The 13,611-nt window shown below is 33.9% G+C and overlaps 1 protein-coding gene across 2 annotated transcripts in view; it reads left to right on the top strand.

Moving 5' to 3' along the window:
- The window catches only part of GSTCD (glutathione S-transferase C-terminal domain containing), a 109,352-nt gene that overhangs the window by 7,989 nt on the left and 87,752 nt on the right, over positions 1–13,611 (top strand). For both annotated transcript variants that reach the window (XM_045515764.2, XM_010953628.3), the window contains 4 exons: positions 980–1,420; positions 2,028–2,495; positions 7,659–7,910; positions 11,787–11,880. In XM_045515764.2, coding sequence (XP_045371720.1) covers positions 1,001–1,420; positions 2,028–2,495; positions 7,659–7,910; positions 11,787–11,880 — 1,234 coding nt within the window. In that variant the 5' untranslated portion in view covers positions 980–1,000. The remainder of the gene's footprint in view (positions 1–979; positions 1,421–2,027; positions 2,496–7,658; positions 7,911–11,786; positions 11,881–13,611) is intronic.

Below are 13,611 nucleotides of genomic sequence, written 5' to 3'. Positions count from 1 at the left end.
AGTAGGATGGGAAGACATTAGAGGATTTGAAAAGAGGCATGACATGATCTTATTCCATTTTCAACAATATCACTTTGGTTACTATGTTGAGAATAGACTAGAGGATGGAAAGCAGGATTAGGAGGCAATTGCTATAATTCAGAAGAAAGTGATGGCTTGGATGACAGTGGAAGCAATGAAGATGGAATGAAATGATCAGATTCTAGGTATATGTTGAATGTAGTGCCAAAATAAATTTTTAATGGATTGGTTATGGGGATAGGAAAGAAAAGAGTAATTAAGACTGACTCTAGGTTTTGTCCTGAAGGATAGTGCCCCATTAACTGAAATGGGGAAGATACATGAGGAGCAGGTTTTGTGGGTAGCAGGAGAATAAGGAACTTGATTTTGGACATGTTAACTTTGAAATATCTCAGTCATCAACATCTAAGTTATGAAGAATTTCAAATATGTTTTCTGTTGTGATTCAGCATGCAATAGTTCATCATGTCAAACTCCACTTTAGGAGAATCCATTTTTCATGAGGGAATGAATATATCCCCCACCCTCCACCCCCAAATATTATATTTTAGGGTCATTAAACAGAAGTAATATGGAAGGACCAGCATTAACAAAGCTTCTTATAACTGTTATCCCTAGACACCTCTAGGTATTCTTGGTTATGTCTTACGTCCCATCCTAATCATCTTTTTTTCTGACCATAGTGAGACCTCAAAGTACTAGACTGGGAGGGTTCTATTGCAAAGCACTTGAGGTATGCTCATTTTAAAGGGGCTGGGTATAAAATCAGCCTTAAGACTGGTTAATTGCACAGGGTGGAAATCTTTCTTTTGGAAGCCATTTATTCAGTCCAAGAACAGATTCTTTTAGAAACATACCTATGACAAATCCTTGATGATTTCTAGAAAAATTCATCTTTTAATTTAGTTTCACAATTACTATGTTCTAAGTCCTATAACCTCTTCAATTTATGCTTCAGGTAACCCAATGAAAGAAGAAAATGAAAGGCATTAAGAAGAGTCTTACAGAAGAATATCTATACTTGGATTTTTCTCACCACATAGAAGGGTTCATCTTTCCTCTTCATACATCTGTAACTTTATTTTTGTTATCATACTGTGACTGCAAAATCTTTAAAGTTTGCTTAGTCCCCAACAGAGAAAGCACTGATGTTTTACTACTTAAAAATGTACTGTCTGAGGATGTTGAAATACAAATTATTTCAAGGCAAGATCTTCCACCAATAGTCCAGAGTTGCTGTTTACCTGCAGTAGTGGAAAGACCAGACAATTTCTGTAGAGCAGGACTTGCTGTTGTACTGAGACACATAATCCAGAAATCATATGAAGCAGACCCCTCAAAGAAGGAAATTTTGGAACTTCTGGGTTTTAAGAAGACTTGCTTGAAAGCCTGTGCTGAAGTAAGTATAATGTCTCTTTTCTGTTATTTAAAGCCATAAAGTTCACTTGAATATTTATTTTAACTTTCCATTAGAAACTTCAAATTTAATATACTTAAAAAAACTACAGCAACCAATGAAATAAAGCAGCCCTCTGTGTATACCGATATTTCAGTTCAGTGTTGAAAAACAAGAATTTAAGATTTAATTTATGAAGTTTAGAGACATTATTTTTAGGGAATGACTTCTTTTTTTACCTTTTAGTTATGTTAAGGATTTTTAAAGGAAATTTTACATATGATCAGGAGCGGAAGTAGCAATGTTTCGGAAACCCAGCTGTTTTAGTGGGGAGTGTACTTTAAAGGTTTTGGGAAGCAAGAATTTATTCAGTAAGAGAATACAGAAAGATAGTATGTATTATACAGGAGTGCTAAACCTCCATTGTTTAATGTTATCACTTCTGAAGCACTGTAATATATCTCTTGATAGAACATAAAAGCCTCGCCCAGGGATGGTTTAGCTCAAGACTTAAATACACCAGACCAGTCTTATTTCCCAACAGAAAGTTATTTTTCTTCTAGCTATACTGAAAGTAAATAATCCTGTCATTTCTTGTTTTATTTTGTAGGTTAGTCAGTGGACCAGGCTATGCGAACTTACCATTCCTTTAGCTGTTGAGAATTTTCTCAAAGAATCTTCTGACCAGCCCCCAACTATCCCTGCAGAAATATTAGAGCTAGAAAGAAAGCTTAGTGAGCCTGTGAGAGTGCATAACGATGACAAACTCCGGCGGCAGAAGCTGAAGCAGCAGAAAGCTGCTGGAGTCAGGCCTTCCCTGGCCAAGGAAAAAGCACAGAGCAAGGACCACAGACAGGGGTCATCGGAGGAGATGGACTCTTCCCCTGAGAGCCTGGAACTGAAAGTGGCCTTCGCGAAGCTCACAGTACACGAGGACCCTGCTCCTGCCAACAGGGAGCCTTCTCACATCAGAAAAGCAAAAGCCTCTGACCTTCCACCCCTGGAGCATTTGTTTGCGGAAGGCCTGTACTTCACTCTGGCAGATATTGTGCTCTTGCCTTGTATCCATCACTTCTTGGTAAGGTTTACCAGGAATGGGTACACTACTATAAGTTTCAGTCTGTAGGACTGCCCAGGTTTGAATCCCTATTCCGTTTCTTACTATCATTATGCTTCTGGGCAAGTGATTAATTAATCTTCTCCATTTTCTTATTTGTAAAATAGAGATGATAATAGTACCCATCTAATAGGATCCGTGTGAGGAACAAATGACAAATTGTTGTAAAGTCTGAACATGTTTTGGCACATGGTTGCTTTCAGTATTGTTACTAATTATTATGACTTTTAGTTTTGAGTTGCTAAAATGTTAGCAATTGTTATGATTATTAATTTTAAATTGCTCTTGTGATTACCTGCTAATATTAGAGGTTCCAGTATTAAAATACCAAAATCTCTTGTCAGCTGTATTTTATAATTAAGTAGTCACTTAAAATACTAATTTCATTATTTTAGATACTAGTAAATCAGAAAAATTTTACCCTCATCTCTGTGCTCAATAAGATTATATAGCTGGCAGTGGTATTCAGTGTTGTTGGAGATTATAAATGGAAAGTTTTCTCTCCTAGAACAGGTACATATACATATATATGTGTTTGGTTTTTTTTTTTTTTTGTCTTTTGTCTTTTGTCTGTCTTTGTAGGTAAAAAAAAAAACAAAAAAAACCCAAGGTACAAATAATATCAGAGTGAACGTGGGAAGCTAGAGCTCTGCAGCTTTCCAGTTGGCTTTCCAGAGCTGCATTTTTCTGCTTTGAAGCATTTCACCCTTTGCTTTCCTAAGGAATCAGATATCAGATTTCATTCTGATTATACATCACCAGCACTTCAGGAATCTCTACTGACAGATGAGAAAAGATTTCTAATGAAAATCTATATATTTGGAGACGAGTTCCTCACTGATAAGTTAGGTGGTATTAATCAATTGGCATTTTCTTAAAGAATATTTCTCTTCAAAATGGAAACAAAACAATGTTAGAAACCAAAATAACTTCAAAATTAAAGGATATGGAAAAAGAAATACAGGAATCGTTTAGACATTGATTAGTATTGTAATTGTCATCTGTATTCATGTTGTCCATGGAGCTGGGTGGGAAGAAAATAGACTATTTTCCCCCTAGTCAAATGATTTCTAAATTCTCTTTATCTCTGATAGTCCTCACCCCCTTAACACCCCACCCCACCCCCATGTGCTTATTACTTACTTTGGTTATTAGAGCAGTCATATTATGCACATTATGAAATGCGGTTGGTTTTAATGGCTTCCTGGTCTTCTTAGATAACTGTTTGTTCCTAATTTCATAAAAGTTAAATCAAAGTGGCATAAACATAGTTCATTCATTTGAGAAATTCATTGAAAGCCTACTACATATGTCAGGCACTGTTGTATGCACTAGGAATACAGTGATGAAGAAGACAGGTATGATCCCAGCCCATATGGAGTTAATATTCTAATAGGGGAAGATAAAAATGAAAAAGTAGACAAATAAATTACATATATTCAAATAATGGTAAGTGCTACAAGGAAAATAAAACAAGGTGACAGAGAAGACTTGAGTACTTGCTTTCAAATGCAACAAAACATAAAAATTTGGATTCACCTGCATAAAGGTGATTTTTAGATCAGTATCCATACATACATGCTGGGCATTGGTGGTTCAGTGGTAGAATTCTCACCTGCTATTATCCAGACATCCATCTTTATCCAGACATCCATCTTTAGCTCATTTGCATTTGATTTTAGCTTAATTTGAATACTATTTACCTGATTAGAATCAGTTGATGTGGAAGTATTCCTAACTGAGAGGATGTTTTTTTCCCCCTCTTCGGTGAGGTGGACCATTAACCTGTCTTCTGCTGAGTAAATCTACCTAATACTACTAAGGAACTCTGTTCTCATCTCTGGTTAAAATAGCAGAAAACTGGTACACTCAGCCTTTTCTATTACATATATTCTATGATTAAATTCTTCTGTTTCAACATTTATATGTAAACTAATTCTCTAAATATTTTCCTTTGTTTGTTTGTATTTTTCCTGGATCATCACATTTTCTTTCAGGAATTAATCTTTCTTTGCCAAAGCTTTGATGTTATTTCTGTTATATTTGTTTTTCTCTTGTAAGTCATCCTGGGTTATGAAGCAGCCGTTTCAGTTCAGATGGTGGCTGTGATGCTGAGCCTTTAATCTTGCATTATTAACACACATTGAGGTGATGGAGTGGCAGTCCAAATGATCGGAATCAAGATCAAGTTCATGACCAGGAATGAAGGTCAAGTTACTAGGTCTGGATCGGAAACACAGAGCTGAATCTAGGGCCAGGATATTTAGCCACAGGAGTAAGGTCAAGAATATGAAAGAGCAGTCAATTTTGCTAATTCAAGGTTTGGAATACCAGAGGTCAAAAATAGAAGAGTTAGGGAAAATACCTAGTTTTGTTAAGCAGAATAAAGCCAAATATGAAAAACAATTGCAGAGAGAGAGGCTGAGGTGTTATGTCTAAATCTCTGCTCCCAGCTCCTCTCCCTCTTCACAGGATATTAGATTGCAAAGTTAACCCCTAATAGCCCAGCACTTCTTCATGGAAGGTGCCTCACAAAGCCCTCTCCTCTGGAAAGTTTTAGGAATGGATTAAAAAGGAATCAATTAAAATGCACACTTCTTATCATTCCCCCTCCTTTAATTTATTTGCTAGAATATTCTACCATACAGAATAGCAAACATCTGGGAGAAATAATGAATAGCCATTTGAAGGCAAATCTTGCTGTTCTCTGATACTAGAAAGTTTTATAATTATTTTTAACTTACTGCTAATAAGCAGGTACACTCTGATAGAACTATTTAAAAGATTATTCTACTTCTGGAAGAGAAGTTGCCACTTCATGAAATATTTTTGTAACTTGAACATTTATGATTTAACTTACTACATTTTAACTTCTAATGCTTTGAATTGAGTTTTTTAAAACATTTATTGATAAAATCATTGTAGAAATTGGTTTTTGAGCAAAAATATCTATGTTAAATACCTCTTTCGGTGTTCCCACTGGGATCAAACTGAGAATAAAATGGGGATCTCTCTATTGGCTAGCATGTTGCAAAAATCATGGATGCCATTTAGTGGTTAATTTATATTTTCCATATCCTATCCTATGCCTTAGGTCCTTAGGAATTTTCAGATTTGACCCACCAGAGTTCTAGACTGTTAGGAAAAACACAAAACTGGAATGGTATTTCCACTTAGATAGGCTGTTTACTATTTTTATACTGCTTACAGTGCTCACCTAAACATTTGTCAGTGATGACATATTTTTGAAGTACATGACTAAGGAAATGATGTAAAAGAAGTACAAAATGCTTCATTAATAAGTAATGCAGAGGAGGAGATATTTTGAATAGGTTTAACATATTGCTTCTCTTTTTATTCATACACGTTCTTCTGCCCCTTATTAAAATTAACTACAAAGCCACTAGGATTTCATTTTATGGTCTTGATAGCAATAATTTTTTACCATTATTTTAAGAATAAATTCTCTTATTTTCTTGTCCTTAAGTAACTCTGATATATATAATGGTTTTGATCTTGTCAGCCAGGTAACATTTTAAAAAATCATTTCTTAGGAACAAATTTAATTTTCATTTCACATATTTTCATTAGCCTCCTCCTTAAATATATCTTCTTAGGTGTAATGAATGTGGTGCATTACCTGCTGAGCTGTCTGGATATCAGCAGAGCAGCCTGGCATGTTGATTGAACGGGATGACCTGTCCTGCAGAGTAAAACACCTCATTTTTTTTAAAAAACATGAATTATTGTTACTTAATCACAACTTATTTTCAGAAGGAAGAAAAGATGCTGTATGTGTCTAACAAATAAGAATAAATCACTACCAAGGGGAGTAAGGATGCTTACTTATTTGATTAATTTACCATGGCTTAAAGCTCAATTTCTTTAGCACATAATCTATTTCCAGGCAATTAAGTATTTCGGTGAGAATTACAAACTTTTTGGCTCCCAGAGTACCATTCAGACAGTATTTTTCAAACTTTTTTACTTTCACAGTAAATAATGCATTTTACAAGGTGACTGAACATATAAATATATATCTTTGTATTATATATGTTAATATATATACTTAGAAACACTTAGAAAATAACCCACCTTACTACATGTTATGTACTCTGATATTTTCTATTTTATTTCATTTTTTAAAAAAACCTACTGTATTGATTTTAAAACCTCACAATAGGTCATAAACAGCAGTTTGAAAAATGCTAATTTAATGGATCATTCTTTGAGAGCAAAAAATGGTTCCTTGATTATTTGTTCATTCATTCAGAGTAATTTCTGCAAGGCAGTGTTTTAAGTGCTTGTAGTAAGTATACAAAGAGAGTTAAACAAACCTATGCTTATAATCAATTCTTATTTAAACTTAAAGCCCGTTTAAAATAGAGTAAATTATATATGTGTATGAGTTTTTTCTTTAATTTTGTTCTTTCTGGCTCCTGTTTTGGCACTGATTATTGCTAGATATATTTGTAGAGATTTTCTATGACTTGACCTTTTTACTTTATCTCTTCATAATCATAAGTCATAATCAGTTTGTAAAATAACTGTTTCTATGGAAACAGCATTCAGTGTCTCACAAAGAAGCAAGAACATTCTAATTTTGAAAGAAATTGAAGTTTGGTGGTGGTGCTAGGGAGAAAGCATCTGACCAAGAGAAAACAGATACTAATTTACATCAGGGGTGATGGTTCAAATGTTTCTAATTTGTGTAAATAAAAACCTTTAAAAGCTGCATCCTAATAAAAAGAAACAAACTACTGATAATTAATTGCAACTATATGGATGAATCTCAAAAACACATTGCTAAGAGGAAAAAGTCACATTTTGTGATTCCATTTATACGAAATTTCAGGAAAGGCAAAATTAGACACATGAAAAGCAGAGCAGAGGTCTCTTGTAACTGATTAGGGAGCAGAGATTGATTGTAAATGGTCACAAGGGAACTTTTTGGTGTGATGTTGAGTGTTCTAATATTGGATTATTGCTGTAGTTGTAAAACTAAATTTACCAAAACTCATTTGAACTGTAAACTTAAAATGTGTGAATTGTAAAGTTACCTCAATCAACTCTTATAACACACAAAAATATATAATAATGTGTTTTCATTCTTTTTCTGCCTAGGTAATTATCTGTAAGAAACTTTCGGAAAAGCTGGTAGAATTTCCACTGCTGGCCGCCTGGTACCAGAGGATTCAGGAAGTGCCAAGAGTAAAAACAGCGGCTTCCCAGTGTGGGATCCAGTTTCTCCATTTACCACAGTTGCAGACCACCTCAAATGAACACCATCCAAACTTAGATGAGGCCCCATGTATAGAGGAGCAAAGTGATCCTTTATTTATAGGAGGACCACGACCCACTATGACCAAGTTAATGGTACTTAAGTTGGTTTTATTAAAGTCTTGTTTGAAGGATTCCATGTGGTAATGTTGCTGAGCATCCTACCCCAACTTGCAATCATCTGTTCACACTTCTGTTATAAATTTTATTTATATCACTCTTGACCAATTAATATTTCTGCTAGTCTTTTCATTTAAGTGAAATGTGGTAAATTGAAGATTTTTAATATTGTGTGTCTTTGGAATCAAATAAGTCTATATATATATATATTTTTTAAATATTTTTCTCAAAGCTTTTTTTTAATCTAAGACACCAAGAGCATATTATGTGTGGTCAAGTTTATTGTTTTAACCTGATGTTTTTCTGTTGCAAGGACTTGGTCTCAGTTTTTTTAATTTTGAGGTGATGATTTGAATTAAAGAAATATAAAGATGATTATCTCAGTTTACATTCCAAGATTTTGTCTAAATTTAAGATTTTTGAATTCTTTGAATTGTCTTAACTTTATTCTTTGATTTTAGTGACTTTTTATATAATAAGAACACATGATTTTTCTGTCTTTGCAGCATAATTTGTTTCTAATAGTACTAATTGTAAAAGTTTTTGCCAATAAGCTCTCTTTTCTCTATCATTCAAAAAATTTGCAAAAGTGTGTTGTTTTTAACTTAGACTATTTGAAGAATTATTTGAATAGAGAATTTGTGAAGTAGTTTGAGCTAGTCATCTGAGTTGTATCGGAAATACTTGAGTTAGGAAGTATTTAAATTCTATACTTAACATAAAGTTTGCTGATTTGGAAAAGCACAGGAAGATTTTAGTAGTGATACCAGCCCTTTATCTCTTCAGCTAAGCTTTGTTAGCCTAGTGATGAAACTATGAAACAGGCTGGTATAGTTGGTTATAGAAGATATCAGATATCAAAGCAGATCCAAAGTTTGATTTGTCTTGATCAGTTGGTTGTACTGTTCAGTAATCTCTCATTACCTCCTGAGTGTTTTTTTAAAAATAATTGTCAAGAGAGTAATCTTTGTATTAAAATACTAATTTTTAAAATTTCCACAAACCAAAAATCTATACCTTTAATTCATACTTATGCAGAATCTTGAAAAAAATTGGTAATTCAGATTTTTCTACCTATGCTCTTCCAACAATAAAATGACATTAGGAAAGGCATTTACATTTGAACTGTTTAAAAATATTTATAAAAAAGAGAGATAACTAAAATTCAAAGTCAGAAAAAAGTTAATAGACAATTATAAAAATAAGTCTTTTTGTAATAATGTGAAAATATAAAGGAATCTTGAATTTTTAATTTATAGGGGATGTGTTAGTTCAGGTCCTCCAAGAAACAAATTCCAAGATAGGGAGCAAGCAGTGTACTGAAGGAAGCAGCTTCAGTGAGGGGAAGAGGAGAGGCAGCCAGAGGAGGCTGGGAGGGCCTTCAGAATGTGATGCAGGTTTGATCCCTGTGCATGAAGACAGGAAAGATAGGAAGATTGAGTCAGAAAAGTCAGACTTCTGTGCAGTTCTAAGAAAGTTTTCTCAAGTCAGTGGGGAGTCCTTGAGCCTGAATCATCTGTCAGAGAGTTCCATGTTTCTCAAAAATGATCTGCCACTCTCAGTCTCTGAGACTGAGACTCTCAGTCATTGCTTTGGGAACAGCCCATGGGAAAGCTATGCTAGGGACCAAGTGACTTGGGTTCTCCCAGCTTTGTAGCTAAATTAACATTATTACCTTCAGTAAGTCATTTAACCAAAGGCTCTCAATTTCTCCTTTTAAAATTTGGAGAGCAGTACACATTCTGTATGATTCATTTCTGATTTTAAATCTTATGATTGTATAAAAGTTGCTTGGGAGATTGCATCTTCAATTAAAAAAAAAGAATGTTCAAATATGAAAATAACTTAAACTTTCCATTTTCATTCAGTTCTAACTTGATAGTATGTATTGTATGCAATACATTTTCCTTTTTATTTTGGGGGTGGTAATTAGGTTTGTTTCTTTGTTTGTTTCTAATGGAGGCTCTGGGGATTGAACCCAGGACTGCATGCATGCTAAGCACATGCTCTGCCACTGAGCTCTACCCTCCCCTCATCATTTTTCTTTTTAATATGCCATTATTTTTGCTACTTACCAGCAAGTTTATTGTCATATATATTTGAAAGACAATATTATATCAATTTACTATATTCTGTGAAGGTATTTTATTTATACTGTTACTTTTCATTTCTGTATAGTTAGGCATTTTGGGGAGTTTTTGTGTGTGTTTTGGGGTTTTTTGCCGATTCCATGAGGACACATGAAATTGGCACTAAGTGAATGTATAAAACAGGAAACTTTTCTAACAATCACATCTCACCTTTTTTCCTTCTGTTTTCTTTGGCACAATCTTGCCTCCCAAATCCCCCTTATTTTCCAGATGTTCTAAATTTATTTATTTACTCAGTCAAAAAAAGGTATATGTTTTTACTAAACTTCAGACACTGTTTTGAATGTTGGATATATGAGGAACAAATTGGACTGCCCCCAGGGAGCTTACATTCTGGTGAGGTAGCTAAATAAAGAGAAAAACAAATAAATGTGTATGTAGCACATTAAGTAATGATAAGTGCTATAAAAAAGTAACATAGGATGAGGAGGATGGAAGTGATGGAGGTCAGGATAGTTTTTTAGATAGGGTGATAAGGAAGGATTATCTGATGAGGTGAAGACATTGAGCAAATAACCTGAATGAACATTTGAGAATTTGGAGGAAGTGTCCTAGGCAGAGGTTCCAACTATTAAGACCCTGAGCAAATCTACAGAGACAGAAAATGGATCAGTAGCTGCCCAGGGCAGGGAGCTATGGGGGGAGAATGGAGAGTGCTAATGGGCATGGGGCAAGACCCTAAGATGGGAATGAGTTTGGTGAAATGAGGAATAGCAAGAAGCTCAGTATGGCTAGACTAGAATAAGGGAGGTAGGGGAGAAGTAGATGATGTCAGAGAGATATGTTTATCTTTCTGAAGGCAAGGAAGTCCTCTAGACCTCTCTACCTATAGATGCAGCTCTACCCCAACGAAAGAATTTTTGTACTATTTCCTTTGGAACTGGAATTCAGCTGGTTTTCACAATAGAAAGTAATCTCATAAACTAACTACAAAGGGCTAATGATAGATTCTCAGGGATTTTTGTTTTGAATAGATATTCCTGAAGATAAATTCATGAACCATGTATATGTATCCTATGGGCTGTGGACAGAATATGATTGGAAAGGATCTGGGAATCCATGTGTGTGCCAAGCCACTGTCTGTAGATCAAATAAGTAAATGCACAAAGTTTTACATGGGGAAGGGATCTGAGAATGTTTTTATGTATTGAAGGATAATGATAATTTTTTTAAAATATTGGGAACCATTTGGTTAAAACAAAAGGATCCTTTTCTAGAGACTTTGTAGGTACTTGTAGAAGGCTAGTATGTATGATAACGTTGGGTGAATGTTGAAGTGGGGACTTTTTGGTCCTTTAAATATAGCTCCTAGGCAGGGACAATTTTCATATAATTCAAGACAGATCTTGATGGAAATATGCAGAGTCAGTTTTTGATTATGTGGATTGTTTCTGATAAAAACTTTTATCCTCAGGTGACTTTTCTCTTTGACACCCAATATATTTCTAGGTAGCTTATTACTTCTGTGTTGCTTCAGTAATATTTTAAATAGGAAATTTAATAATAATTTATAGTAAAGTAATTGAGCTGTCAAGAAACTCAACATACCATTTCTTATGTAACTAAGTATTTTGAGGAATACCTGATGATTATTAAAATTTATATTCCTCCTTGCCAGTATAGAAACTAGAAATTTGGTCTTTAGAACATAACAGGATTTTATTAATTCATTAATTTGGAAAGGGCCTATCTCCTTTTTCAGGAAAAAGGCATTGAAGTGATGTTTTCTCCCCACCCTTGCCCTACTTGGACCCTTGATTGGGATACTCTTCCTGCAGCAGTGAGCCCAAAGGAAGGTGAGTTTTTTCCTTCTTTTTTGAATTTTACTTGTAATCTGGATACGCTGTTCAGATCCATCTTCTAGATCTCTAGTTCTCTCTTTGGCTATATCCAATGATATGATTATACTATCCATTGCATTTTTATTTTATTTTTATTCTAAAAATTTTACATATATACATTGCTTCAATTTAATATTTCCCACATTTTCCTACATTTACTTCATCTATTCCTTTTATTTTTCTTTGCAGAAGTATTTTGAAGCTTATCCCAGATAACATGTCAGACTATAGTATGACCATCTAAAAAATATTGACATCTTAAATAATCTCCATGTCATCACACTTAATAAAAATCAACAAAAATTCGTTGATCATCTAATAAGCAGTTCATAATGATTTTCCCCCAACTGTTTAAAATGTTATTTGAAAAAAATATTTTGATAGTTAGGTTTTCAGTTAAATAATTATATTTTTTATTGCTAGAAATTATATTTGGTTTGTTTGCTTTGATAATACACTTTTCCCTGCTCATGTTCAATTTCCTCTTGCTATAATTTGTAAACATAGTGATTTTATAATCTGTATTTGTTGTTTCTAATAGCTGATGCCCATAGAAGTCTAGTTCCGTTGTTTGTTTTTTCTATTGACTTGACTACTGGCTCTGTTTCCCTGTTAGTTTTGTAATTTTCGATTATAAGTTCATTTTTGGGGTTACCTAAATCTGAGAATCTTGTGGGGCTTGGGTTAGGAATGAATTCCCACAGAAATAGTTAATGTTTGTTTGTGTGAGGCATCTTGAAGTATAGAACTGAAGGCACTAGAACTTATCATTAGTTTTTCAGATTGAGATTCCTTCAGCCTTTTCTATCTGGGGCTGAGGTTTAAACAGAAAAGTTTACTTTTATCGTCTTCCTTTGCTGTTTGATGGAACTTTTTTTTTTTTTTTTTGAAATGCATCTTTTCATAATGAATATAGCTTTTCAAGGTTTCGGCTTTCATGTAGTGATACCAGTTTCAACTCTCCACCATGCTAGGGGTCAAGGACTAGCCTGTCTTCTTTGTCTAGCTGTTAAAGCCTGGATCCCAGCAAATACCTTCCAGGCAGCTGTGATGTCAGTTCAAGATAATTACAGTGCTTTTTAGTTCCTTTCCCCCTTTTTAAGGCCCTATGGGTTTTCCTTACTCTCAGAAATCCAGTTGTACGTGTAAAGGATGATTGTTGAATTTTAAATGCCCTTTTAGCTATTGTTTAGGTGAAGAACTTTTTTATAGCTCACTGTTCTATTTATTAGATCTTCACATATTCTTTAGTTTTATACTAAGCCAAATATAAGTTTTGATTTTTCAAATGCTCTTTGAAATCATATGCTCTTTGAAAATCATTTTTCAAATGCTCTTTCTTTTTTGTATTCATCTTTTCTATGCTGCTTCCTAATATTGCCTGTATCTCACTGATGAATTCTGTTCTGTCAGTCAAGAGTTAGATTAGAATTAGAATTCTTCCAAACTGGAAGATTATGTTGGATAGTTAAGAACTCTGCTGCAAAGATATTTTATAAAAATGAAATCCATTTTTTGGTGTTTTATTAAATATTTGAAAAATAGTCACTAATGAATTTGTTAATGTTTTAAGAATTTTTGACATTTTACAAAATTTAAATGTTTGTCTTTATTATACATGCAATTATATTTTGTATACTCTTCAGTTATAGTATAGATTCTGAAGGAGTTAAACCTATAATTTAC

Source organism: Camelus bactrianus, chromosome 2, assembly GCF_048773025.1.
Source record: "Camelus bactrianus isolate YW-2024 breed Bactrian camel chromosome 2, ASM4877302v1, whole genome shotgun sequence".
In the NCBI taxonomy this organism is placed as follows: domain Eukaryota; kingdom Metazoa; phylum Chordata; class Mammalia; order Artiodactyla; family Camelidae; genus Camelus; species Camelus bactrianus.
This window is presented reverse-complemented; position numbering and strand designations above follow the sequence as displayed.